Source organism: Spea bombifrons, chromosome 10, assembly GCF_027358695.1.
Source record: "Spea bombifrons isolate aSpeBom1 chromosome 10, aSpeBom1.2.pri, whole genome shotgun sequence".
In the NCBI taxonomy this organism is placed as follows: Eukaryota; Metazoa; Chordata; class Amphibia; order Anura; family Pelobatidae; genus Spea; species Spea bombifrons.
In genome coordinates, this window is record NC_071096.1 from 29,354,902 (window position 1) to 29,381,863 (window position 26,962).

At 39.1% G+C, this 26,962-nt stretch overlaps 1 protein-coding gene across 3 annotated transcripts; it reads left to right on the top strand.

Moving 5' to 3' along the window:
• Positions 1 to 26,192, top strand: NLRC5 (NLR family CARD domain containing 5). 3 transcript variants are annotated; one of them, XM_053448912.1, is made up of 40 exons: positions 1 to 292; positions 1,328 to 3,041; positions 3,328 to 3,411; positions 3,640 to 3,723; positions 4,771 to 4,854; positions 5,257 to 5,346; positions 5,578 to 5,628; positions 6,011 to 6,073; positions 6,787 to 6,870; positions 6,997 to 7,080; positions 7,658 to 7,747; positions 7,832 to 7,879; positions 8,219 to 8,284; positions 8,987 to 9,070; positions 9,684 to 9,767; positions 12,076 to 12,165; positions 12,562 to 12,624; positions 13,033 to 13,116; positions 13,420 to 13,509; positions 14,173 to 14,238; positions 15,782 to 15,865; positions 16,528 to 16,611; positions 17,142 to 17,228; positions 18,879 to 18,938; positions 19,162 to 19,197; positions 19,350 to 19,430; positions 19,995 to 20,078; positions 20,324 to 20,407; positions 20,539 to 20,622; positions 21,002 to 21,088; positions 21,414 to 21,497; positions 21,868 to 21,951; positions 22,044 to 22,127; positions 22,364 to 22,447; positions 23,953 to 24,036; positions 24,407 to 24,490; positions 24,907 to 24,990; positions 25,520 to 25,603; positions 25,709 to 25,792; positions 25,974 to 26,192. In XM_053448912.1, exons 1-40 carry the CDS (start codon positions 4 to 6, stop codon positions 26,056 to 26,058), a joined length of 5,004 nt encoding a protein of 1,667 aa, XP_053304887.1. In that variant the 5' UTR covers positions 1 to 3; the 3' UTR covers positions 26,059 to 26,192. The 3 variants fall into 3 exon arrangements, 2 of the variants coding, with proteins under 2 accessions (XP_053304887.1, XP_053304888.1); XM_053448913.1 differs by having other exon boundaries at positions 26,055 to 26,178; XR_008345706.1 differs by lacking the exon at positions 25,974 to 26,192 and having other exon boundaries at positions 24,407 to 24,494.
• Positions 26,193 to 26,962: the final 770 nt, after the last annotated feature.

The window sequence follows — 26,962 nt, forward strand, 5'->3', positions numbered from 1 at the left end:
AGCATGGAAGATGCAAACTCACAAGATGAAATAGGAAGCATCTTGCCACAGTTGGTGGACTTCTTGTTCGATAATGTGGATTGGTTTCTCAGTAAAGTGCCACTCTTTATTCCTGATGTGGATCTCAGACAGATTTCTCTGAAATCAGATGACAAAGGAACCCTCTCCGCACTTCTCCAGGAGCTAATGGAGTCCCACGCCAAGGAATGGAGGGCTTTCATTCAGTATGTGTGCATGGAAGGAGAGCTGCCTATGGACTTGGAGACACAACTACTGAGTACGGTCGGACAAGGTAAGCTCTATCCAAAGTCCAATTCTGACAGAACTTGGCTGCAATGCATTCATATTTGCACAATGTTTTTATACACTTTGCCACTTTGTTCAGTCATATTTTCACTCATTTCGGTTGAGCATACATAAGCCACTTGTGCTCATGCAAACAAGCCTTAAATTTTGCTCTTCCAGTGCAATTTAGAGATTTCTTAAAATGAATCAGCAAGGCTCTCTTAAAAAAAAATGTTAGTAAGATTTCAATTAAAAAGAAAAGCCTTTCCTACACATATATCATAAATAATACATTCTAACAGGTTATATCATAAAATATGTTATGATTATTTAATGTTGGAACCCGAGAAGAGTATCCATCTTAACGCAACATGTAGATAATGATCCAGTTACATTTTTTTGGCTGGAACTGATGTTTGTTTCTGCTTTTTGTGCTTGTGTTTTAATTTTCTGTATTGGTTACATTGTGTGTTTGAAGGTTGGCTGCCACTTGCATTTAGTTTTAGTTTTGTTTTTGGGAACGTGCTAACGATGTAGCCAAACCGACGCAGGTAAATGTGTATAACAGTAAATAAACCTTCTTCCTTCATAGTGGGGACATCTTCCCCTCCGGCGCTCACAATTAATATAACTAAACTCTAGTTGAGGACATGGTCACCTGCACACTTAGTAAACATTAGTCCCTTAAACCTGCATTTTCAAATGTAACGTGTATAATTCAATTACATAGTTACATACTTACACATGGGACATAAAACATTTCTGTCATACAGATCCCAGATAAAAGCAGTGTCCTTAGTGGTAATTGATCTATTTAAGTGTAGGGATAAATTACTTATAAACTTAGATTTAGCCACCTTGAGCCGAGAAGGGCTAGAGATTCACTAAAAGGCATGAAACCACAAATAGCATTTAATCTGTTAATGAGACATGCATATATTTTGTGCTATAGGTACAGATTGAGATAACTCTGGAGAATTCAAAAGCTTCCTAATAAAAGAAACTGGTTGTAATGTGATATTTTATATTTTTTTTAACATAGATCCTGCTGAAACCTACAAGGAGCAGATTGTTCACACACTGTTAAACAAGTATGGCTTTGGCATCAAAGAAGATGCCAGCCAACAATTAAAGCAGATGTTTGTGGAGCCATTGATCCAGCAAGTCAAGGTACACACTAAGGTGTCAAAGCCAAAGGGTGACCCAAGCACCTCGTCGGCTATAGAAGAAACCCCAGGCACAATGAAAATATCTCAGCTGTTTGAACGTGCCAGTATCTCTGGAACGCATGCTATTTTACTAGTCGGCATGCCGGGTACAGGGAAAACACTGCTGATGCACAGGATATGCTATGAATGGGCAAGTGGGGGATTCCAACAATTTACGATGACCTTTCTCTTTGAGTTTCGACAGCTAAACTTAATCAGTAGAAGTGTCACACTTAAGGAACTTCTCTTCAACTTGTTTCTCAGGCCGGAGATAGATCAAGAGAAAGTATATCAATACATCACCGAGAATCCTCAGAATGTTCTTATTATATTTGATGGGCTTGATGAGTTCGCTGGGAAGATTTCCAGCAGTTCTAATAAGAGGAACATTGATCCCATGCAAGATGTTCCTATATCAGAGATGTTCCAAAATCTACTTGAAGGAACAGTACTATGTGGATGCACAGTTGTGGTCACTTGTAGATCTAAAATCCTCACCAACCAGCTCCTTAGTTTGGCAAAGTGTGTCGCAGAAGTCTTGGGCTTTAATGAAGATATGGTTGAGAAATACGTGAGCTTGTATTTTCACAAAGACGAACTCAGAGACCAAGCCTTGTTTCATTTAAGGGAAAACCATACTCTCATGCGCATGTGCTTCGTACCTGCTTTATGTCACATCGTGTGCATATGCCTGGAATATATGCTGCATGTGTCATCGATAAAAATGCAGCTACCGCAAACGATAACGCAGTTTTACGTGAAAATGCTGAATATTTTCATTTGGAAACAGCAAATGTATTTGCCTAACGAAGCAATGGGACTGAAAAAATTTAGGCCTGAAATCTGTGAGTTATGTCACCTGGCTCTCAGAGGACTCGATGAAAACAAGACTGTGTTTTATGTTGAAGATATTTCGGAGGACTTAAAGGGCTTTGCTCTAGGCCACGGGCTTCTCTCTAGGTTTGATGTAAAAAAGATGGACAGCAGCAGAGACACTGGATATTCTTTTGTACACTTGAGTTCTCAGGAATTTTTCGCTTCCTTATATCTAATGATAAGTAAGACTGTGACACAAAGCTCGCTCAAACAAAAGCTCTCCCTGAAATCAAAATGGAATATAAAGTATAAAACGAAAGACGACTTCACTGACAATTTCCATATATTTCTGTCAGGGTTGTCTTCCAAAGAGTGTCGGGCGTTTCTCAATGAGCTAGCAGAACACGGCGAAGTGTTGGTTCAGAAGAAACAGGAGACCATCATAGAATGTTTGGTCAAGTTTGCAGACTCTCAGCTAACAGGTCCTAAATTAATAGAGTTATGTCACTGTGTCTATGAAACCCAAGATCTGGATTTGGTACGACGCATTGGAGCGCAACTCAAATTCAAATACGACTTTAAAAATTTCAGGATTAATCCGGTTGACATGACTGCCTTAAGTCTTGTGGTCAATCACGGACCATGCCTGGTTAGCTTGGATTTTGCAGGGTGCCCTATGGAAGCGGATTGCATCGCCGTCTTGGAAAAATGTGATACTATTGAAAGCTTGAGGTACTAAAACTTTTGAAACAATGTATAGTTTAAAAGTGGGACACAGATAAATAGACAGCAGATATACCAGGTAAAGGATTATACAATCCAAATCTAACATTCTACACAGATTTGAGACAGGAATTCCAACACCAAGGAGGTGATGACCTCTGTGTCTTCACCATTAATGTCTGGTTGTATTAAATTTGCTGTCAAATGTTGATGTCATTTTAATGCTTTCTACTAATAGTAAGTATGGAGACCATCCATAAATAATGCTTCAATGCTATGATATCTTGCTTTTCAGCTTCAGGAACAGAAAATATGGAGATGAATTTGTTAAATCACTTTCAAAGTGTTTACCTGCCATGAAATTCCTGAAGAAGCTCAGGTGGGTGTTACCAGCTTCATCTAGCATTTAGTGTAAGTAAAAGGGGCTGCAGAGACAAGGCACCATAAGCGTACCATCTCATGGATAGCCTTTTGTTTATTGTACATTTATTGTAAATTCTATGAAAGGAAAGTTCCTCCACATTTAACCTACAGAATTTTGTCGAACCTCTGAAATGTCCTAAACATGCAGTGATGCATTTTTATATTCCCACTTGTTTCTTTTCAGGTTGACTGCTGGAAGAATCACAGAGGATGCAGCTACCGCCTTGAAACAGTCTCTCCTCTGTTGTAAGCAGCTACAGGAAATTAAGTAATTACATTTCCCATTTCTAATTGACTTGTTTTTCGCCAAACAGATTACCTTGTTAAATGTCCCACACGTTTATTATCTCTTAACTTTAAATAGCTGATGTTTTTTGTTGGTGTAGCCTTGGAGTGTATTTTAACAGAATGTCTGAAAATAACTTTGGAGGTCACGTCAGAGCGTACTGCGCATGTGGGAGAATGTTCTACCTCTGCTGTCACCGGCGAGATGTGTGTGATGTCACATGAATTAAAGGGGTCAGGTTTGCAGCGTCATGTCCTTAATAATGAATTTTGCTTAAACATCATAATCTATAGACACATTTCCTGCTGTTTTGATCTGCATCATTGCAGTTTGTATGGCTGTACAGCCTCCTTGATACCCTCATACCCCGATACCTGATATTCTCATACCCAGCAAACATTGTGAGCACCTAGAAAAGAGGAACATCAGGGCGGTAAACAGAGACAGGGGTATTTGGGTCCAAAAGAAGGAGACTTGGGGGGATAAAATGTTTGTTCCCCAGCCCTAGTGTTGGAAGCTAGTACTGGCTGCAATCATAGGGCTCTAAAGCACGGCATCAAAAAGCAGAAGGAAAAGCAAGATTACTTTATGTCAAGCTATGAGATTATAGTAGTCCAGTGATGATTGAAACATTTGGTTACTTTACATAGATATAGAGGTAGTAAAAAAAAAAACCTCAAAAGCACCACCTAACATGGTGTAGAAATGGAGAACTGCATTTCTTTTGAAAGAGCCATTCTGGTGCAAAGTTTTAAAGGTGTTCTTATCCCCACAGTGACATGGTCCTGCTGATCAGACCATTCAATGACTTTATATAATGGTAAAACCACTTTTCAAATGTTGTCAGCTGTTCATCATGACGTGTTCCTCAGGAAACGGCCACATGCAAGAGACAATAATAAGAGACGATGCAAGAGAACTGAAATTGGAATCCTATCGTAATACTAATGAAATGTACACAACATCTGTTTAAGTTGCTACATCTTATCTGTATTTTATTGATATGTAATTGGGGTATTTTTTTCACAGTTTGCAAGATAACCATCTAAAAGCTAAGGAAATGCTCCTATTTCTAGTAGTGTTTGAGAAGATGGAGCAGCTGAAGCAAATTGAGTAAGTTATCAATGCCTTGCTATTCATGAGATCCTTGCTGGGTGAAGCCATGGTGGGCATGAGGTTTGTAGTGTCCCAGCCCTCTACTGCATGACCTTGTTTGCTAACATAGGAAAGAGCATCATGTTAGTGGCCCCTACTTGCTCAGCCCCTTGGACAGCTGGCTTGTTCCTACATGGTTTAGTAAAATGTGGATTTTTAAGGATCTGCATCTATACCCATACAGAGCTCTATACCTGTGACTGGGTGCCAATAACTTGGCCGTCTCACCCTAGAAGCTTTGGCTCCACTTTGGATATAAAAAATGGGTTGGATTTTGTGAAGCAGCTTTGAGTAAATGGCTGTAATTAAGTACATGTTCTTATCGAATTAATAAGTGTATCATTGTCTACTGTTCAACAGCCTGAGCAACAATGAGCTTAATGCGAAAAACATCCTCACTTTGTCAAAAGCGGCTTCCAAGTGCTTGAGAATAACTGAAGTTCAAATGAGGTAAATGCCAGGAATTTTGTGTTAATGTACAGCATTGGGTGAGCACACTGACAACACCAACATATTACTAGTGTCTTGTGGGAACTTTGCATGGGTCTGGAGTGGATACAAACAGGGAAGAATGATAAAAAATTATTTATATAATTGTTTATTTTTCTCAAACCCAGCATATAATGTACTGTGTTTATTCATTATGTCTGATCCATTAAATACTTTATTTTTTTTTTGTAGCGTTGAACCCACAATAGCAATCTTCAAATCAGATCTCTCCTCACCGACGAGGTAAAGTAATACATGAAATGCTCTGAGGTTAAAGTCGCAATGTTTCACAGAGACCCAGTGGGTGGAAATGTTGACTTGACTATGGGATGCAGCAGGTTTTTTTTGTTCCTGTTATATATACATATGTTACTGTCCAGACGGAATCTGTTACTTTGCCCCCCAATCCTCCTTCTCAATGCAAAATCAGGAGAAGCAGAGCTTTTTACCCCCTTGATGATTTGGTAAGTCATGCCTTACAGCACAGGTAGCCAAGTAGTTGGATCTTCAAAGAACTGAATATCAAACATATCTATTTACTTGAATAAGTGCATGTAACTCCTGCTGGCACACGACTTTGGTTTGGAAATAGAATTTTAAATATATTTTTATTTTGTAATTCTAGCCCACCAACTATGAAGAAATTCAAGAGCGAAGAGAACAATGGAGACAGAAGGAGAAGATTAAGGTAAAATAACTCAAAACGGCACCAGTTTATTAATAGCTTGAGCAACTTCAGTGATGAATACAGTGAGAAAGTAACTTGATGGCGCTAACTTTTCTTACCGATCAGATGCAATAATTTGAAAAAGGATAAAAAACACAGATCAAAAAACTGGTGACCCAAAGAACTGACACATGAGTAGGACTGTGTATTACTCCTTTAGTAATCACTCCATACATCCAGAAGAGCTGTCACGACAGTTGTGGTTTCAACTCACTCATTCACTATTCATTCTAAGGGGCCAACACTGGCAGGTTTCTCCAGAAAAAGGCTGACCTGACCCTGTATAACGCATAAATCAAAGGAGAAAGAAATCCCCCTGATTAGACAGGGCCAGCCAAGCCCTTACTACAGCAGAAGCTCACCGGGGTTGGCCGTTCATTATGAATAGTGAAATGAATGAGCTGAGACACAATTATCCTGACAACTCTCCCTATAGTGAACAGACCTTATAGTCAGACATAATAATTCCAAATGGCCTTAAAATGTTTGAAAACCTACCTGCAAACTCTGTTTAACGAATAAACCCCTTATGAACAGATGGATAGAAAGGATTTATTGATTATTCTATATAAATCAATAAATAACAATAAAGATGAATCTTAGATGGTTTATGACAGCCAAAGGAGTTTTTATTTTATTATTTTCTTTAACTATGAATATTTTACCGTTTTTAGTCTTGTGCACTGCCACCTGACCCCGGAACACGTGCCTGCGCTTGTTGAGATACTTGTGGACTGCCCACATCTTTCTGATGTTAAGTATGTATTTTAAATAAACACTCTGATGAAATCAATGATTGAATCCATTTGTTGTCAGTATCCTCTGACACTGCGACAAAAAATGATAGTTTGGATGTGTATGTAACATGTTTTCTTTTATTGCAGTTTGTCGGAAAATTATTTATCAAACGATGGGATCTGTCAAATTGCCCAAATCCTTCCTAAACTAAGATGCCTGCGTTCCATTAAGTAAGTATCCGGAATCCCACACTATGAATATGAGTGTGCACTTCATCGGGGGTTTGGAGTTGCATTGGGGAACCTGTCGGTGTGTACGAGACATGTATTTTAAATGTAATTATTAGTGGTTTCTGCTATTCCGAAGCGCACAAAAACATGTGTAAAGAAGAAAAACTAACGTATATGTGAAGGCAGATGTGTCACACCAGTGTCAAAGGTGATCTAGAATAGCCTCAAGCATTTATATAAAGATATGAGTTGGGTTAGTAAAACTAGCAGTGTGTGCATAAAAATGGCCTCACCCTTGATATATAAAATCATTCCGGGCAACGCATGGTTGCTCAAAGTTGACCATATGTTTCTATCCTCCTGACTCACTAGCACTTCTAAAGTAAAGGCCTGCATCACATTTTCTTTTTACCATTTTTAATCTTCTTTTCAAACCTAGAATGAAACCTTTATATTTGATAAATTAACTGCCCTGGCTGCTGTCTCAGTAAATTACACCAAACACTCAAAGTTTGAACGGCTCATCTAAAATACTGAAATACCTCATTTAAATCTCTAAATAATACTTTTCTTGTAGCTTAAGTGGGAACGGCATGTCCATGTGTGGAGTTATTTACCTGGCCGAGTGCTTATCTACCGTGGAGAATATGACCGATCTCACCATTAGGTATGATTCTCATGTCAGCAACTTTGTAAAAACCCTCAAATAACACCTTTACCCTCCTCACCAATTTCCCTGGTCTGATTGCAGCTTTTCGGGAAGGCAGGCGGTTTCGATGAAACTTCAGAAGAGCTACAGGTACTGCTCTCTATTACCATTACTTGTGCAATCAGAGCTGAATTTGCAGATTTGACACGTGTTTACGTTAAAATGACACATACATATTTTCGGATCAAAAGTTGGTTTGAGCCAAAGTATCATTTCAGGCAGCAGATAGGATGCATTAGTTGCTGAGACACAAACTATGTATAATAAACAGGTACAACATTCTGTATAGAATAAAAACAAACGGGGTTTGACCACACAGCTCTTAAGCACAACTTCTATAAAAGATGCTTATCCTTGCCTTAAAATGATATTTTCCTTTAACTGTATCTATGACAGCTGAGAATCCCCTCTTATTTACTTACTCTACAGGGAGAAAGGTTTACTGACCAGTGCTGAAGATTGGACGACCTCCACAGGGACATCAAAAAACTTCAGGTGGGATTAGTATGATTGGAAAGGACATTTAGCCCACGATCTGTATTGATTTGTAGGAACAGTGATATTTTTCAGAACACCCAAACAGCAGCCATTCTTTGGCCTCTTTTACCCAGTGTTCCTGTTACTTTTTCTCAGACTTTGGTTCTAATTACATATCAATATTCCATTAGCTGGGATTCCTGTAGTTCTAGGTCATCCTGGTGCCCCATTTTTCCTCTGGACTTCCGCTCAATGTCAATTTTTAAAAAAGTCAAATGAAATAATAAAAAGCTAGAAGACAAACAGGTATATGGTAGCTGTACCCACTCTGGGGCACACTGCCAATTTTTAGCATTATCTGTATGTTGTATTCTTGTTCTGCCTGGTGCCTGTATATGCCCCTGCTGACCAACCATCACAAAAATGCACAAGTGGGCTTTGTGTCTAAAGCAACTGGGATAAAAATCAAACCCTGACCACAGGGTTAGTTGAGCATTACGGATCATACCTGGAAGCCAAGCCAGGTTGTCTTGTTTCAAAGTTTTACTTTCTCCCACTTTTGGGGGCTCCAGTAAACACTATGATCAGGTCTCATTTTCGTTCTTGCAAATACCCCTTGTGTTCTCCTCTGAGTTCATATTCCACTTCCCCTGGTGTCTGTATTCCCATAATTCATCTTCTTTAGATTTACTGCCGTTCTTCTTCCTCATGCTCCTCTAGTCTCACCTCGTGTCGGATGACCACTCAGAAGATGCAGCAGATTCTTCAAGCTCTTGGACGGTGCACTGACATCACAAGTATCAAGTATGTACATGTTTCTATTGCGAAAGGCTTCATTCCATGACCAAAACAGCTTTTGATGAGCTAGAAATCCCATTTATCTGCCAAGCCTTGAGAACATCATAACATTTGTAACCAATTATCATCTCTAAATCAGATCAAATTTTGCTGCTTGTTTACTACATTTATCTAGGATGTCTCTTGTTTGTCTTGAGGAGATACGATTTCTTCTCCAATTGTTATGTTTTCATCTAGTAAGGCTGAACCTGCATTTATTCTGAGAACCATAGGAAACAAAGTATCAGCAGAGATTGCTGGATCTTCATAAGTAGAAGCCTAGGTAGATCTTTAACTGTTCTCAAAGAAACAGGTGCTGGTTGGGTATACACTTTACACTATATTTTATTTTTTCCTTACATGTACCTGCGCCCCAATTATTTGTTCAGCTGGTTGGGTATAGCAAGAAAAGCAGTTCAATGGAAAGCTAGATGTTGGCTTCTCCTAGACTACTTGTTGAGGAAGCTAAGGTGTAGGATGTCCTGATGGTGATGGTTTATCTTGAAATGTCTATTGATAATTTGATACATGTAAGTCTCTGACTTGTGTGAGTACATTAATAGTAATCTTCTCTCTGCAGTTTATCTGACAATGGATTGAGTTACCAGAATATCAAAAACTTGTTGAAATACTTGCCACAGTTTCCCAATCTGACTTTTCTAAAGTAAGTATTTTATTATCACAATAACTCGGGGGTATTATGGGGGCAGCAGAAGAGTGACCTCTGTCCTTGAATGTACAATCCAAATATAGGTTTAACACATGGATCTCCAGAGGTTCTTTTTCATTATAGTTTATTTTCAGCCTAATATTTAAAAGTGTTTTATTTTTGTGAATCAAAGCAGTAATAAAAAGGAGACTCTACATGGGGGGTAACCCCATTGTTGGAGAAGTAAAGTCTCGAAGTACTACACAATATAAAAATGCTTTGGTCAGAGACATCAGATTAAATTCAGACTTGGTGTTGTAGAGGGAGGATAAAAAATATCCTATTTCTATACAAAGAATCTTACGTAATATGCCTTTAAATATGAAAATACTCAGACAAATACGGGGAAAAATATTACGATCAATATTCCACTAAAGGGTCAATAATATAAATCAAAATACTACAGCAACCACATTTATTTAATGCAGGTAAGCATAAGTTATAATATATAATAAAGTGTGGCCATAGTATTGAATTCATTTATATCACCAGACTCATCACAACATAAAGCAAAATAGCCATGTGGGCTAAATCACCGTAACCATCATTCATTCAGTGCACTTATATATGAGCTACCATGTAAAATATACTTCAATACTGGGAAATTATCATTTAATTTGTCAGTGTGTGTTTATTTACCACTCATATCCACTGGATCCATAGTAGGGAGTTAGGACCCTTGTTACTTTGTCATTTCAGAATATAAAATGTAATACTGAGGTACCTACTGAAGCCCATTAAAGTTTTCTGAAGGGCTTCTGGTTTACCAGAATAGGAATTCAATACGGTTAATAGAGGATTAATTTGCACAACAGACATTCAATATGGTGAATAGAGGGTTAGTGCCCTGGGAATTAACCCTCTATTAACCACCTGTCATGTGTGCCAATGAGAGTAACTTTTACAAACCACCCCCATAGCTCTCACGGCTTAAATTTCCTGCTAATGCAGCGGCCACGTCCAGTAAGGAAGCCGGCGTGAGAAGTTTGTGGCGTAAAATGTTCCTAATTAGAGTTTTCACTTAATTTAACTGTTTGCAAATAACTAATGCAGCTGGCAGTGTAGCAGGGAACGGACAGGCTAGAATGCGGCACTGACCGCGAGGGCTTAGCGTTACCAAACCTAGAAACCTGTGTGTGTAGGCGCCGTTACTCTTGGTTCTCCTGACCTGAGTTCGGTGTGACCGGGTGTGTGTGTATGGCATATGAGTGTGATATTCACTGCATACTCTCCTTAATGGGGGATCTGGACAGCAGCAGTTACATGGTGTGCGAATCCGCTGTTATAAATGAATGCTGGGGTATACGTTACATGGTAGCCTATATATAAGCGCAGCATTGAACGAATGGTGGTTGCAGCAAGCCATTCCCAAAGGCTTTTTCATTTAATATTCACTGATTGCGACAGTTATGTTGCGTGGAGTCTGCTGATATAAATGAATTAAATACCATAGCTACGTTTTATTATATAGTATAGCTTATACGCATTGGATAGATGTTGGTTGATGTGCATCGACTCACGAGGCTATTCCTTTATATTTAAATACTTTAGTTATTGAGTGTTTAGTGGCATAAATATGACAGTAGTGGTATGTAGACCGCAATATTGCATCTAATTTACATAATTGCATATAACATCATATAATCTCAGTATTGTGGGTGTGTGGCCTAGCAGTATCTGCGCATGTTGGGCTGGTCTCCTGATTACCCCACGTTGCATAGCGGTACCAATTTGTGTGTATTTGCTGAAGTTGGCCAAACAATACGCAGCCCCTGCCTTAAAATCCGTTTACATGCAGGATGGCTGTTTAGATATTTAAATGCATGTTACATGAATGATTGCGTGAAGCTCATGCGGTCAGGGAAGATTTGTTGAATAGAGGTTGGATATTTGCGATAGTATTTTATTCTTATTTTCTTCCCTTTACAACACTATGGCCCATTTTGAGCTCTAAGATGTGTCTCTGACCAAAGCTTATTTATTGAACCGCCTCTCGTTTTTAAGGAGTTAAATCAGATTTTTATTTTTAACATTGCTTTTAATAAGTTAGGTTTTAGCATTTTTATCTCAATGTGTGGTATATAGACAGTTGTGTGCCCTAATTTGTTCAATTGTATATAATCTTGAGTATTTTTATCCTGACTTTTTTGTTGTTTCTGTAAAAAATTATAGTTCTGTCCCTCTGCCCTTGGTGCAGCTGTGATTTAGCAACACAAAGGGATTGTCTTGGTAAAAAAAGACCCTTTAATTTTTATTTTTCTAGTTTCAGTAACAGTGACACTTCTCCAAACTGTGCTTTATTACTGGCTAAGTCAGTCAATGTCTGTGAACGCATAAAGGAAGTTGACATCAGGTACATTATCAACTGGTTATTTTTATTTTTTCTTTCCCGTCCCATTTTAACGTGTACTTCTGTCTATAATTTATAAAAGTACTCCCCGATCGTCTATCCTGCTGCAACATCCCGCTGCTTTAGCCTCCTCTCTCTCGCTTCCCTCTCATTTAGTATCCCTTTTAGCTTTTCTCCGCTGTTTTCTTCCTAACCATGCTTCTCCCTATTTGTCTCCCCTCTCCATCTAATCCCACTACTGCCACCAATCTGCTGATAGCGTGGCTAGAAGAGAAGTCTATGTTTTGCCCTCATCCCCAAATAAAGCACATGTGACTTAAAATAGTGATGTATCCATACTTAGTATTTCTGTATCCTTTATGTGTTTTGTGAAAACATGTATTCCCATCTGGTTTTAAGGTCCAGTAAACACATGTGCCTTCATTTACAAAAACAACAAAAGGCTAAAGAAGTCATCATCAGGTATGCAACAAAAATCACATATATACAAACACACGGGACTGTTCTAAGACATCAGAGGTGCCCTCTTTGGCTCATTCTCTATGAATGCAGGTCCACTAAAAGCTACCAGACACCTGTTTGATTTATCTTTGGACTTCAGGAAGAAGGTGATATGATCACCTCTTCCATGAACAACTTGATATAATCGCTTAGAATTCTGGAGTAAGGCAGCAAATACTGAGCGATCACCGTGTTCACCAATGGAATGTTTTTCGGTTTCTCCGCACTTCTATGAGAAGCAATATTCATTGTGATTGCTCCACAGTGAGAAATGTATCATCTCCTGTATTTTCCTTATACCTCTGTGAAGGGGCCGTAGACACAACCTTCTAATAAGATTCTTGGTAACAGTCCTCTTCTTCAATATAGGTTAAACCACTGCAAAATTGGCAAGAATGATGTGGGCCAGTTGGTGACTGTATTCCAGAGGATACCAAACCTGATAGAAGTGAGGTGTGTATTTGTTTCATACTAAGCACAATCCAATGGGGTAAACAAAAGCCATAGTAGGGCTTCTAAAAACCAAGCCTGTATATTGCATAATCAAATTTCCTAAGAATAACGCTAAGCATTGTTAATGAAATACGTGCCATTATGTATGGGCAGAATCATGCCATCACGACTGTTTATATCAGGATCGCATCTGCCGATATAGCAACAGTTGCAAAAGTTCTAAATCAGTCATGGGTTATACCCTTCTGAACTAGAACTATGTTCTCTAAAACCATAATCAAAACGGCTGTTTTGTTTCTTCAGCATGTGCATGAATGAACTATCAGAGGAGGGTATCCTCAATCTCCTCGCTGCTCTGAGCTCCTGCAGAAATGCTACGGAGGTGAATGCTCGGTAAGGTAGATGAAGGTCAAAAAACTTGCCCCCCCACACTAATTTCCCATGCAAATTATATTGTCTGTGTATAGATATAAACACTGGATATTTCCCATGATGAGGAAATCTAAGTATCTTCTCCATATTCCAGATGAGTAACATAGAAGATACATTATGGAAAAGCAAAGAATAACATGTTACTCTTTCAAAAATATTTGTTTTTGCTAATCTTCTACCCGATTAATAATTTATATTTTGACCCAATATTCGTATAATAAATTAACAGTGGAAGAACTTTAAGAAAAAAAAATGAGGGAATAGAAACATATAATTTGACTGGAAATAAGAACCATTCGGCCCGTCTAGTCTGCCCATTTTTCCTGGTGCAGAGACTCGAATCTTAATCAGTTGTTGGTCTTGTCTAAGATTCAGAATCCATATGTCTATCCCATGCATATTTATATTACGTTTCTTTATTAGCCTGGACCGTTTCTGATAGGAGGTTGTTCAATTTATCCACCACCCTGATAGCACTGATTAATATGCAGATAACATGCACTTAAGCTTTATGAGAAACACTATTTTTAAGGGAATAACCATTGTTATTTTGCTTTTTTGGCCTAATTACATTCAAGCAAAATGTGTATCTTATATAGCGGCTTTGTTTATTTATTTTGGCAGTTTACACCCCAGAGAAACAATTCATATTATATTTTCCCCTGGTGGGGACATGTTGCAAAGCATAAGGTAAGGCCACTAAACTATTACTGTCATACATGCAATAACAAGTACAAATACTGTATAATTTATAACCATGCACATATATCTTTATGGTCCATGATTGGCCCTATTGTTAGTACTGAAATAGTTATTTGCCAAGAACAGTTTTGTATAAACTCTTCCCAGTCTCTTACAAGCAATACATTTTTTGAACCTTTTCTACATATAGCACATGGAAGGCCAAAAAAGCCATTGTTATGAAAATGTGGCCCCTAGGTGAGCATACATTTAGTCCAGTCAAAAATGGCAATAACACCCCCATGATCTAAAATCATCCTGCTGTAACTCATCCAGCTTCCAGGACTTACCAATTGTTTTCAGGACGCCACCAGCTCAACGCAGCAAATGAAATCCTTCCAGGAAGGGTTAATGGTTGCGTAGATAAATAAGACCTGAAAACAGATGAGATTTGGTTAATGAAATAAATGCATCCAAAGGGAAACCAGAAAATCAAACATGAAAATGATGCTAAATGTGAACATTCCTTTTATATTGTAAGATGCTGACGCTAAAGATGCCGTAGAATTGCAAAGATTGTAATGTAATCTCCCCAATTTAACAGTGCAATAGGATGGCCAACCATGCTCTTCAATCTGGTGACAATAATGTAGTTTGGTTGTGCTTGGAAAGTACGGTTTCACACTCTGAGTTCAATCGAGGGCCCAGCTTCTTTCAACTTCAATTCCTATCATCCCGAGACAGCACGTGGCCCGAGGCAGTAGAACACGGTAGCTTTACCCAAACTCGCAAGATATCAGTTTGATATTCTTCTGTGTATTTTGGGGGTTTTCTGTCACGGTTTAGAGACTTGTGGCAAATATGTTCCAGCACAAGGTGGCAGTACGGGGCAACTAATGACTTTCACAGCAATTCAACAGACTCCCAGCCTTTCCCCATTCCCTCCGTTGAGACGCAGTTGCTGGATTACAGCTCCCAGCATCAGGAAAAACAAATACCAAGACACACTATTAGTATTGTAGTTCTCTAATAGCAGAACATACCCCCTAGCCTCCTGACAGAATAATCTATATATATGTTTTCCCCTTTTATTACTGTCCGTGCTGTGTAATTATGTGCAGGAATGTTAAATGTGATGGCCACTTATATAATTTGCCTGTAATAGTATGTAGAAAATGTAGAAAAAAACGTCTGAAGACTAGAGATCATCTCCCGGATAATAGATACTCGGTATGGTGTTATTGGTCATTGTCGTTTTTAAGTGCTCTGCATCCCAACAATCCTAATTCCCAAGAGATAAGTCTCACTTTTTAGTGAGAAAAGAAACATATGCATTATGTTAATACTTTGGGGGGCTTTCGGCTTGCCTACTGACACTGCTCATGCCTAATCAGCAATGTATAAATAGGGGTCGCTGAGGACACAGGCACGAAGACATACATCCAGGGGAGGCATGGACACTTAAAAGTCACAAATGGCAATTTCCAAAGCTTTCATCTAAAAAAGGTTAATTCCTGTTCTCTAATCCCAGCTCTTGAATGATTTGTTTTAGGTTGGCGGAGTATAACTTCCAAGCTGAGCAGTATAAGAAGCTCCTTTCTATCCTGGAAGATTGCTCCAACTTAACCCATTTCAAGTGAGTGTCTCGTTCACATTGCCCATCACAACATGAGTTAGAGGTTCTCCTAAACATGCACATATTTCTGCACTTGCATGACGTTTAAAGTGCAATTATATTAAATACATTGCTTTTTACATCAAACACTTATAAAAATTCACCAAAAAATATTTTTGAAACTTGTTTCTGAAAGTTTTAGTCACACACAGTATATACTACCATTTACACAAACCCAGTTCTTATTAAACAATGGAATACCTGTATCCTAACCATCTGCGTAAAGCCGTATGGGGAAAAACACTTAACAAGGAGGTTGATAGTTGCGCCATAAATCATGCAACACACTGGCTTATGAGCTGTGGGTGACATTAAAATCTTATAAGAATAAAAACACTATACACTAGTTACACAATGTTACTTTATACCAACCTGCACTTAAGGTCCCAAGTAAAATATACTTCTACCGTGCTGTCCATGTAACCTTCTTTCCACCATTTTTTTTTTTTAAATACAATCATAACAGGTATAGCAAAACCGCTCTTTTCACACTTAATTGCTCATTCTATAGCCAGCACTGCCAAAAACTGGCATTGTAAAATCACTAACTATTGGGAGCAGAATTCCATGCAATGTACAATCTGAAATATCTGCCCTTTGTCGGAAAACTCATGTCTACACAGATCGCAGAACAATGAAAAATTCCTTGAGGTTCTGGGTGATTTCCTTACAGTCCTGTCAAGAAAATCCTGTATGCTTACCATAAGGTAAGTCAAAACTATTAAAAAAATAATCGGGTCCTACATTTAGGGAGTTAATGAATTCCAGATGGGAAAAAACTAAATGTTCAGATACTAAAAGAAATACATTTGGGCAGATAGAATATTTCCCATGAGAAACCCCTTTTAACAAGGTGGAATTCCAGAAGAACAGAAGATTCCTTCAGACATATTGGCCACAGCAGGGCTCTTTGCAAAGGCTGTCTGGACCTTTGATGACCTTCCTGACTGCTGCACATTCTTGGCAGTGTTTACTTTCCTTTTAAACAGAATTTAGAAGCCACCAATGCTAATTTCAGTAGCCTTATGTTTGAGAACCAGACAGTGTTTCTAGGCTCTCTGGATAGCGGGGACGTGTTGATGTATTGTTGTCTCGTGGTCCCTGTAATACCAAACGCTTTGTGGAGATGTTTTCACAAACACATCTTCATTGGGTCGTTCAGAATGTGTATTGATAGAGGAGATGTTAAATGGCAAGCTGGTGACCCCTGCCCTAAGAACATATTTATTGTTTGCAGTAATGATGGACAATTTATGGAAGATGAGCACGTTTTTCTACTTATGCACACACACCCGGAAATCCTTGCAAGCATTGGAGCCATACGGTGAGCTTTGCTATATCAGAGAAAGTCCTACTTTCCTGCGCAGTCCAGCCATTTAAGAAGTTATCTGTTGGATACATTCTACAGCTCATTTATAATAATTTGTTTATAAACAAGATAACATGTGTTTATATAAAGATACAATTTTACAGTTTGATGTCTAATCTCAGTAAAGCCCTGGCCTTAGTCACAAATTCTAAAAGAAGTCTCTCATTTTGGCCATTTGATATGTTTGGAGATAAGCTCCCAGACTGTACAGGGTTACAGTTTCCTCTCCTATGAGCACAGGTGTCCCTTTAATTAACATCATCTGAGACAAACACTGATTGGTCCACCTGTGCTCATCTGAGGACATCCTGAAACTCTCCACTGAGCAGCCCTGCAGTATGTAAGGCATATAACAGATTCCTTTCTGTGAATGTATAAATCAAACATACTGGTTAGAACGTCCCGTGTACCGGTCAACAACCTCCAACATGTATGTGGCTTAGGGAAAAACGGCCATGCTCTTGCCCCTTATTCTGGAGGGACTGATGCCGGGGAAAGTAAGCCCCGTGGAAGCAAACTGAACGGTGAAATGATTCCATGCAGCTATGTACATAATATGAGATGTTTCCTGGAAGAAACGAGTGGTCTGTTGGCATGGAGCAGATTATGTGGCTGAATCATCAAATTAGTCTTAGTCACCTCCAGTAGTTTAATGGTGTAATCAATTGGTATTCTTTTTAAAGATTCATCAGCAGCACATGACTCATTTCTATAGCCCTACATAATAAACGACAGGAAAGGCAAAACCAATGCTAACCTGTGCGGTGCATCTTATGCCATACCTTACAAGTGTCCTGGTTTATGTGGGACAGTCCTGGTTTTTGGGACGGTCCTGGTTTTGCAGGCAGTGGGGATCATGGACTTCAAAACTATTTAAAATATGCTTGAATGTTTTGTTGATTTATTTTTGGGTTCAGAAGTGAGGTTTTAAAATATTCTGGCAGTGTTCCAAACGATACATGGAAATATACATTCTCTGTCGGTCATTTACAGCCATCTGCGTAATATCCAACTGCTAGCCTAAAGCTTGATGGGAAGGTAGAAAATAACTTTTGCTCCTGGTGCCTTGGGGCAAAAGCACGGAGCTGGAAGTAGGCGGAGTTATGGTGGACTGCATGGCTCTGCCTTCTTTAGACCCCGCCTTCTGCCCCGGGTCACCTGTACTGGAGCTCACTTACCTGCGTTTAGGCTGTTGGGCTAAAACACAATCCCGCCTGTGCAGTGTAATGCTCTGTGCTTAGGCTGTATTCTTATGTAAGGACAGGACCTCAAAAAGAACTGTCCTGGGGAATTTGGAACTGTTGGCAACTATGCGATAGTTTCATCCCAAACTCTGGAGATTTATTCTAGAGGTTATTATGGGATGCACTGCTTGTTATATCCCATTTACCCCCTATACAGCGGTGCACGATACGATGGGGCATATTAATAGATATAATAATGCAAATATTTTAACTGGAAACAGAACAGACCCACAACTCGAGACACTCAAGAGATCATATAGATTCTGCCCTGCACAGCACCAAAGTTCCAGTTGCATGTAGTAAGTTACGGATAGATGTGTATTTTGTATTTTTAAGTGTTCTGTACTTATTTTGCACCTAGGGTTTATAAAAACAAAGTAATACTCGACTTAAAAGACTGTACTGAGCATATCCACACAAGGTAAGATGTTTCGTTTTTTTGTAAAAAATCAGGTGGGGTGTGGGGGGGGGTATGGTGAATTGCAGAGATAAAAAAAAAATTAAATATGTGATGGTCTGGCCCATAAGGGGACTTCACATGTTTTTGGCCACGGGTGACAAATTGTCTTAAAATATTCATTTTTGCTGAGCTGGACATTTGTGAAATTCCTGTAAACTTGTGCATTTCTGCTTTATTTTTTCAGAAGTGATATAAGATTTCAAGGATTACAATCGTTGAGGTAAATGCTTGTTTTTATGTCTCTGTTAAGAAGACACCATGTGTGCCCCAGATTATGTAGCTCGTTAAATGGTTTAACAGACCAAGACGTCTTTTTGTTTTGTACGGTCCCAAAACTGTTGCAAAATGGGATCTACATTTTGAATTCTTCAGGTTTAACCACTGTGGACTTCAGGATAAAACCCATTTTCTAAACACATTGATGACGGAGTGTACAAGCCTCACAGAACTGAAGTAAGTGGGATGTAAAGATTTTTTTTTTTCATGTCTACTGAACGGCCTCTCACATAAAAGCCAGTTTCCCATGACTCTCAATTGCTGCTAGGAACAATGGGAACCAATGGAGCATCGCCATGGAAACGTGGCTGCGCACTTTCCACAATAAGAGCATAGCTGATCCCTGGCTATAGAGCGGCCTGTCTGCTGATTGGCCGCATCACCCATGATGTTGACCTTTAACTCTAACGGGTGAAATTAAACACATGGGTCAATAAAGGAACAAGCCTCGGACATCCCTTCCGGATATTTACAAAATACACATCTGTTATATTCACCTGCTATGATACAGGCACACCATTTGATGACATCATATTCTAAATACATAGACATTAATATGTAGTTGGTCCCCTTTTGCAGCTATAACAGCTTCCACTCTCCTGGGAAGGCTTTCCACAGGATTGTGGAATGTTTCTGTGGGAATTTTTCCCCATTCTATGTTCTGGTACAGTAAACTTGGAAGTTGATATAAATGCATTCCACGGATTAAAGAGATCATTGCACTTTATTATTCTATCACAGTTTATCTCACAACTTCCTGGGTGATGACAGAATCAGTGTTATTGCAGATTCGTTGCCTTCGCTTGTCTTCCTGAAGACTTTTGAGTGAGTATTTAAGATATTTTGCTATTCTAACACTCAGTACAATACAACTGTTCTGTTCTGTTCAAAAGTTTTAGAATCTCATGAAAGAAAATAAATTACACTTCATCGCATACCCAATTCTTAGAATATAATGATCAGTATCATGTCCCCATCCCTATTCATTATTCCTCCAAATCCTCATGAACCCAACATTGCCTCCTAAGTGAATTATTGCAGAACTGTATATAAAATTGTTTTCCTTGCAGAATAGAACAAGTGAACATGTCGCATGTCGGCATGGCACAGATCGCAAAGAATCTTCAACGTTGCAAAGCCATCCAAAATATCAAGTGAGTTTGTGTTATCCACATGAGTGGCCATGGCTCAAGAAAAGTGCCTGACCGCTGATCTAGAACAATGAGCTCCCATGGAAGAGGCTTGATCCTATTTCTGATAAATGTCTGGTCTCTTGTTTTTCTAGTCTATCAAATAATGAGATTGGTGAAGGAGGAGCATTAATGTTGGCAAACCTATTGGCGGAAAAGAGGCATCTCCAAATATTAAAGTACGTTTTCTTCCGTAACACTCAATGTACGTGTATATGTATGTATACACATATATTATATTCCATAATGTATCTTTTTAGCACCAAATTCTTTGAACTGAGTCACAGGATGGAATAAAAGGTTATAAAACCAATAGTTTGTATCGGTAACACCTGCATTTATTTATTTTTCCAAAATAGATTACAGAAAGCTAAACTGTTACATCTTGAGGATGTTTTCATGAATATGTATAGAGATGTGAAATCACAATTATATGTGGTAGATTCATTAATTGCCCCTTTTATTAAGAGTAGAGTGCAGAAAATGTACAGCACTCTTATCAAAATCATCTAATGGACAAGATATACATAAAAAACTAAGATGTTTCTCACTTTCTAGTGTGTCCCATTGCTTCTCGGCAACATGTGAAGGCGGCGGACGTTTTATGCTGGAGCTTTCGAAGTGCACAGAATTACAAGAGATTTAGTAAGAAAATACTTGATTGTCCTGTATATCTACAGTGTGGTGTTTGCCTACTGACTGTAACCAGCAAAAAGAAAAAAGAACCTGGAATCTTCTAATCTGTGTGACAAAGAACATAAACCCATTAATGCCAAGGTTGCCCCTGTAATGATCCAAGGATTTTGCAACCTAGACATCCTTCCAACACGGCTAAAGACTGGTGTATTGAGTATTGTTAGCACTCTTGCATTCGAGAGGGATGCTCTGATACAGACATGCAGCAGTTGTTAGACTAGACCTGCCATGAATAAAGCTGAAGCCCGTATAACACTATACTCTTTCACCCCAGTATAGATTCTATATGTCTGGACGATTCTTCACTTCATATATTGTGCCAAGGATTCCCACAGATGAAGTCCTTACAGAAGCTGATGTAAGACAATACCGCTATACATTCAAGTCTATTGTAATATAGATGGCCAGTGGATACAATTATGTGACACCTTAAAGCAGCATAAAAAAGGTGTTTAAGATCCAGGGGGACCTCTCTACTGTTCTAGCTTCTTAAATTTACATCAGAACTTTGGCCCGCATTTGTGTGGTCGGCGGTACTCTCCACTATGTTTGTTAATGTATAATAATAATTCCTAAACCTGTGAGTTTAAGATGCAGTTTTCCTTAAGTAGGAATCAACCTGGTGAGGGACCCTGGCGACTTTAGTATTCAAGCTCTCTTGTTGGACCTTTTTTAAGCTTTAAATTGTATTTTGTAGATAGTATCCCAAATCTGATTTCTCTTTCCAGATTAAGCAACAATAATATCACCTACCAGGGTATTTTGAGTCTGGCAGAACATCTTGGCACTATTACCAGCATTGCGACCATTGAGTAAGTTCCCTTACTGTTCCTTTAAACTCCCAGCAATGTGGGATGGATATGTAATTAATATATATACCTTATTTTCTGTTTTGATATCATAGCCTCTCTCATAATCACATTGGCCCATCGGGAGGCATAAATCTTGCCGATGCTCTAAGAAAGTGTGAGCTCATGGAGGAGTTGATGTAAGTATTCTGTCGACAGCAGAAGAAATGCACAATGATTACGTTGCTGCGGCAGAAACTTCTTTGGGCTTCTGTAAGCATTGGTTTTCAGTTGCTCCTAATCTTATACAACTCTGCACGTATCCATGAGCTAATTGCATAGCAAATAAAAATGTGCATCGCGCGTGCAGAATATACACGACTGCAAAAAACTCAATAGCATTGTTGAAATATTTTTTCCAATGTTTTTGTTTCAGTTTAGCAGGAAATAATTTAGGAGATGACACTTTTGTTCAACTAGGAGAAGTTCTACCGCATATGAAGAAACTGAAGTGTGTTGAGTAAGTATAGTTTAGGTTAAGGGCTTTGTCCTTGGAGAACTCCATATTCTAATGCTGGGTGACCGGCCTGCATATTTTCATGTACTTAATATGACATGAAACTATTGAGAGCAACCACCGTGCCAATGTGTGAATGCACAAAGGAAAACAATACGTAGACCCTTTGTGTCAGTGTACAGTGCTAGAATGAGTGTGAGCTGTTGGTAGGGTGTTGGTGTACAGTGCTTGAATGTGTGAGTGTTTGGTGTGTCAGTGTACAGTGTTCGAATGTGAGTGTTTGGTGTGTCAGTGTACAGTGTTCGAATGTGTTTGGTGTACAATGTATGGTATGACATCCAGGGGGCAGGGGATTTCTGTACAGAATAGGGGCAAAGCAATTATTTCCTGTGCCTGGGTGTGATGCTTCTGTGTACATGTAAAAGAATGGCGGTGCAAGAGAATATTCTTGGCTGTGGTGCCACTTGGTCTAGGTTTGACCCCCATTGAACCAGTGAAACTCGGGTTGGATTTAGATTTTCAGGAGGGACACATATATAAATAGAATTGTAAATCCCAAATCATGAAGAACACGACACAAAAATAACATTTAGGCTATCATAACAATGTAATTTTGTGTATTGAGTTTCCAGGGCTGGCAGTGACCCCTTGTGATACTTTGTCACTGCTGGGCCGCCTATGCATCCCACACATTTCCTCGCTGATTATCCCCGTCAGCTGCTGTTTATTTAGCAGGTTTGTCGTCCTAGGGCATCTGATGACATCAGCACTGTGGAGTATATACAGGCAAGCGCTGACAGGTTGCCATAGCAACTTCCTTTTTAGCAGCAAGTGAAAAGAACATTTTATTTTGTTCGCTGTTCATGCCAGAGCTAATATCCTCTCTGCTGACCCATGCGACTGCCAGACTGCGTCCAGCTCCAGACTGTCAGATCCCTCGGCACAACCAAATGTGCCATGTTTATCAGTTCTATAAAGATGGTCCTGTGCGTCTTTGATATACAGAACCTGTGGAACGTGTGCCCCGTCTGGGGATCAGAGAGTGTATCTATATTAGAACACTGTGTATTATAATCGGAGCACAGTGCATATGTTTTACAGAGCAGAGTAGCTCTCTAATTTACACAAAGTAGTCTGTTCTTCTAGGGTTGTTTACTTTGACTTTTATAGGATCTTCGTTAATGATAATATACATTATTAAATGCCTGTTAAAATACCCTTATGTAGTATAGAGGGTCAGGGGCTTGGATGTAATGTAATTAAGTTCTTTTTTACTGAGGGCGGTAAATAAATGGAACAGTCTCGCGGAAGGAGTGGTAGGGGCTAATACAGCAAGGTAATGTAAACATGCATGACGTATCATAAAGCTATCCTGAATCTAAGACGAGACAAAGGGCTCATTAAGGTTTGAGTCTTTAATGCAGGAAAGTGGGCAGACTAGATGGGCAGAGTCTGGCTTGTGAAGAAATTGTGACTTCTTGCCATGAACATTGCATTTCTGTGCCTAGCCTACAGTCCTGTCATGTGGGATCCAGTGGTGGAAGTGCAGTGGCACAAGCGCTGGCCTCGTGTCAACAGATTGAATTCATCAGGTAAATGTTTACTGGGCTTTGCGTTACTGATCAAAGTCTAGCTCCGGGTCTATCTCTTCTCCTGTAGCTCAAATTTAACCCCTTCCAAAGAACAACACAAGTGGTATTAGCCTGGCCTACAAGACTCTTGATAGGCTGTAAAACTAGCCAATTGCAAACAAGCCAGTCAATTACAATCTTGCAAACCATTCCAGCATTCTGAAAAAAATGACAGCTTCAAGGAGCTCGTAGGGTCTTAGTCAAGCAAACTCATACTTTGTGTCTTCTTAGGTCACTATAAGTGCAGCTTATGTGAAAATGCGTGTGACGTTGAAGGGACATTGTGCCAACTAGTAAACAATGTTGTCTTTGTTGTGCATTCCCTTTGCAGTTTGTCAGACAACACTTTAGATGAAAGCTGTTTGCTGACGCTTTCAGAAGGCCTGCCTCAATTTCAACTTCTGAAGCAGCTTCAGTGGGTAAACTTGTTTGATAATAATGCTTTGAAAATACAGTGTATTTAGTTCTATCTTCTACCTAGAGAGGGATTTATTCACTAAGCCCGCAATTAAATTGACCTCTATGCACAACCAGGAGCAGCCTAACTTCTCATTATTTTAATTCAAATCATACTATCGCAATCCTCAAGGCAGTCCATGCTGATGCAGAGCAGAGATCACGGTAAACTTTATAGCACCGTATATGCTGATCGTAGTTCCCATAACGTAAATCACTGTAAAGGGGCAAGCATGAGTCCTAGTGTTACAGGCCAACTTCATCTTTATCTAGCCTTGCATCGTAGCTTAGCACAGCGTTCACTTATTATTATGCCTTTATAACACTGCTTCATTGAATTAATCAAATTTTGTTCCCTGCAACTTCCTTCCCCAGTTTAAAATGTTGTGGAATCTCAGACAGTATTTGCATATCTCTGGCAGCAGCGATTGGATCGTGCCAAAGCCTGGAAGAACTCGTGTATGTACGCATTTATATGGTAATATCAAAGAAATATCTCCTGTCCATGACGAATATATAGATGAAAACGGCAGCTAATGATAGTTTAACATCTATAAGTCATTTATCTATTAGCTTGTTGATATAATGTACAAATGAGGGTGCCAGGAGTGTGGTCGGAGTATCTGGACACTGGTTAGCAAAGCTAAAATACCACTTAATTCCCAGTTCTTAGGCCACTTCTCTACCCCTAAACCTTCCAACGGCTGCCTTAACCAATCAGCTTCCTCCAAAAGTGACCAGAACGTTTAAAGGCGAGGGACAAATCGTGCAAATCTGTTCCTGCTGACAAATTAAGATCTGCATATCCAGTTTATAATGATCATTTATTGCTGGTTGAATTATAAAATGTAACAATCTCGTTAATGCCACAATTCCACAATGTATTTCTGAAACGCATGTTTACACTTGTACCCTTTTAATGGCTTGAATTAACATATAGAAATGTTCGGGGCATATGTATAACATTACATGTTCTTGTCTATTTTAGATTATCCTGGAACAACATAGGCGATGAAGGGGCTAGCACTCTGGCCTTTGGATTAAAACAAATGCGTAAACTTCAGAGACTGGAGTAAGTAACAGATGAAATATGTTTAATGATGCAGTATCTACAGCATACAGTATAAAAAGACTGCCCTTGAAATAATTTTGTTCTCTCTCATATTTGTTCCTAAAGTCTAGAGAAAAATGTTATTCAAGCACGAGGAGCAGAAGCCATAGTCCAAGAGTTGGGCATCTGTCTTTGGATAGAAATTGTCTGGTAAGTGAAGAACGCTCCTGTTTATTGGCATCGCTTTCCCGTACCATTCTCTCCCACGTTACATCGACCATCGATAATGTTTGTCCACCAGCCATTACTCTTGATGCTGAGACATATTGCCACCTTTCCAGCTGTCTGCTTCTTGTCCCCACATTTATCACAAGTATGTTTTTCTTTTCAGTTTATGGGGTAATCAGATCACAAAGGATATTGAAAATATGCTGCAAGAACAGGATCCAAGAGTACACTTCTCCTTTTTTAGATAACTAATGCAAAAAGGAGCTGCAAGAAGAATTTGACTGTAAAGTCAATGTTACCCCATGTGAGCTTCCACTAGCTTCATAAGGATTCAGATGAGAATTTGGTCAAACATGGTCAAAGATGAACTGGCCGGAAACATCCCCCCAAGACTAGTATTTTCATTTTGTTCCATATTAAATGAAACGGCCCACTGTGATATTTTCACAGGGAACAATCAACGGGGATTGAACTTGCAACAAAAGTCAGGCGTTCCCTCTGCAAATGGTAACTTTACGGAGTGTAAAGTTATACAATGCCGAGCCAAAGCACCAATGCATCCAATCAAAATTGGAATACGTGTTATGCTACTATTGCTAAACTGTACAAAGTATGTATTACTTGAATGATTATTACTTGAGTATGTTTTCAAACTTTCTAAAGTACACTAAAATAATTTGAACTATTGTAAATGTATGCATAGTTTGTATTTTCATGAAGCACTGGTTTAAAGTATTTTTTGTATATGTTGGGTGGTATTATAGTATTATGCTATAAAAAACACCAGTGGAGGTTTCCAGAATCCCATTACTTGGAAATGGGCAGCCCTGTGACAGAGCCCCTTGTGCTCTCATGATGGGATTGTGGAAGCCTGCATCTTGGGAGGTCCTGATAAAACTTTGTAAACCCGTGTAAGTGTTTATATGTATTTTTTTATACCTGTGGAACCTTTTATTTTATTGGTTATGTGCGTAACCTACTGACTGCTAGTTATAAAACATTTTCCTGGGTCCTGAGATGAGCTAACAAACGAGGTCTGTCCATTTCCACCTTGGTTCACCCAAGTTTCTCCCTTCAGAGACAAACATTTCTAGTTATGACTTGTGTATTGAGATGGCAGAGATGCATCTTCTCTGAAACACCTGCTAATGT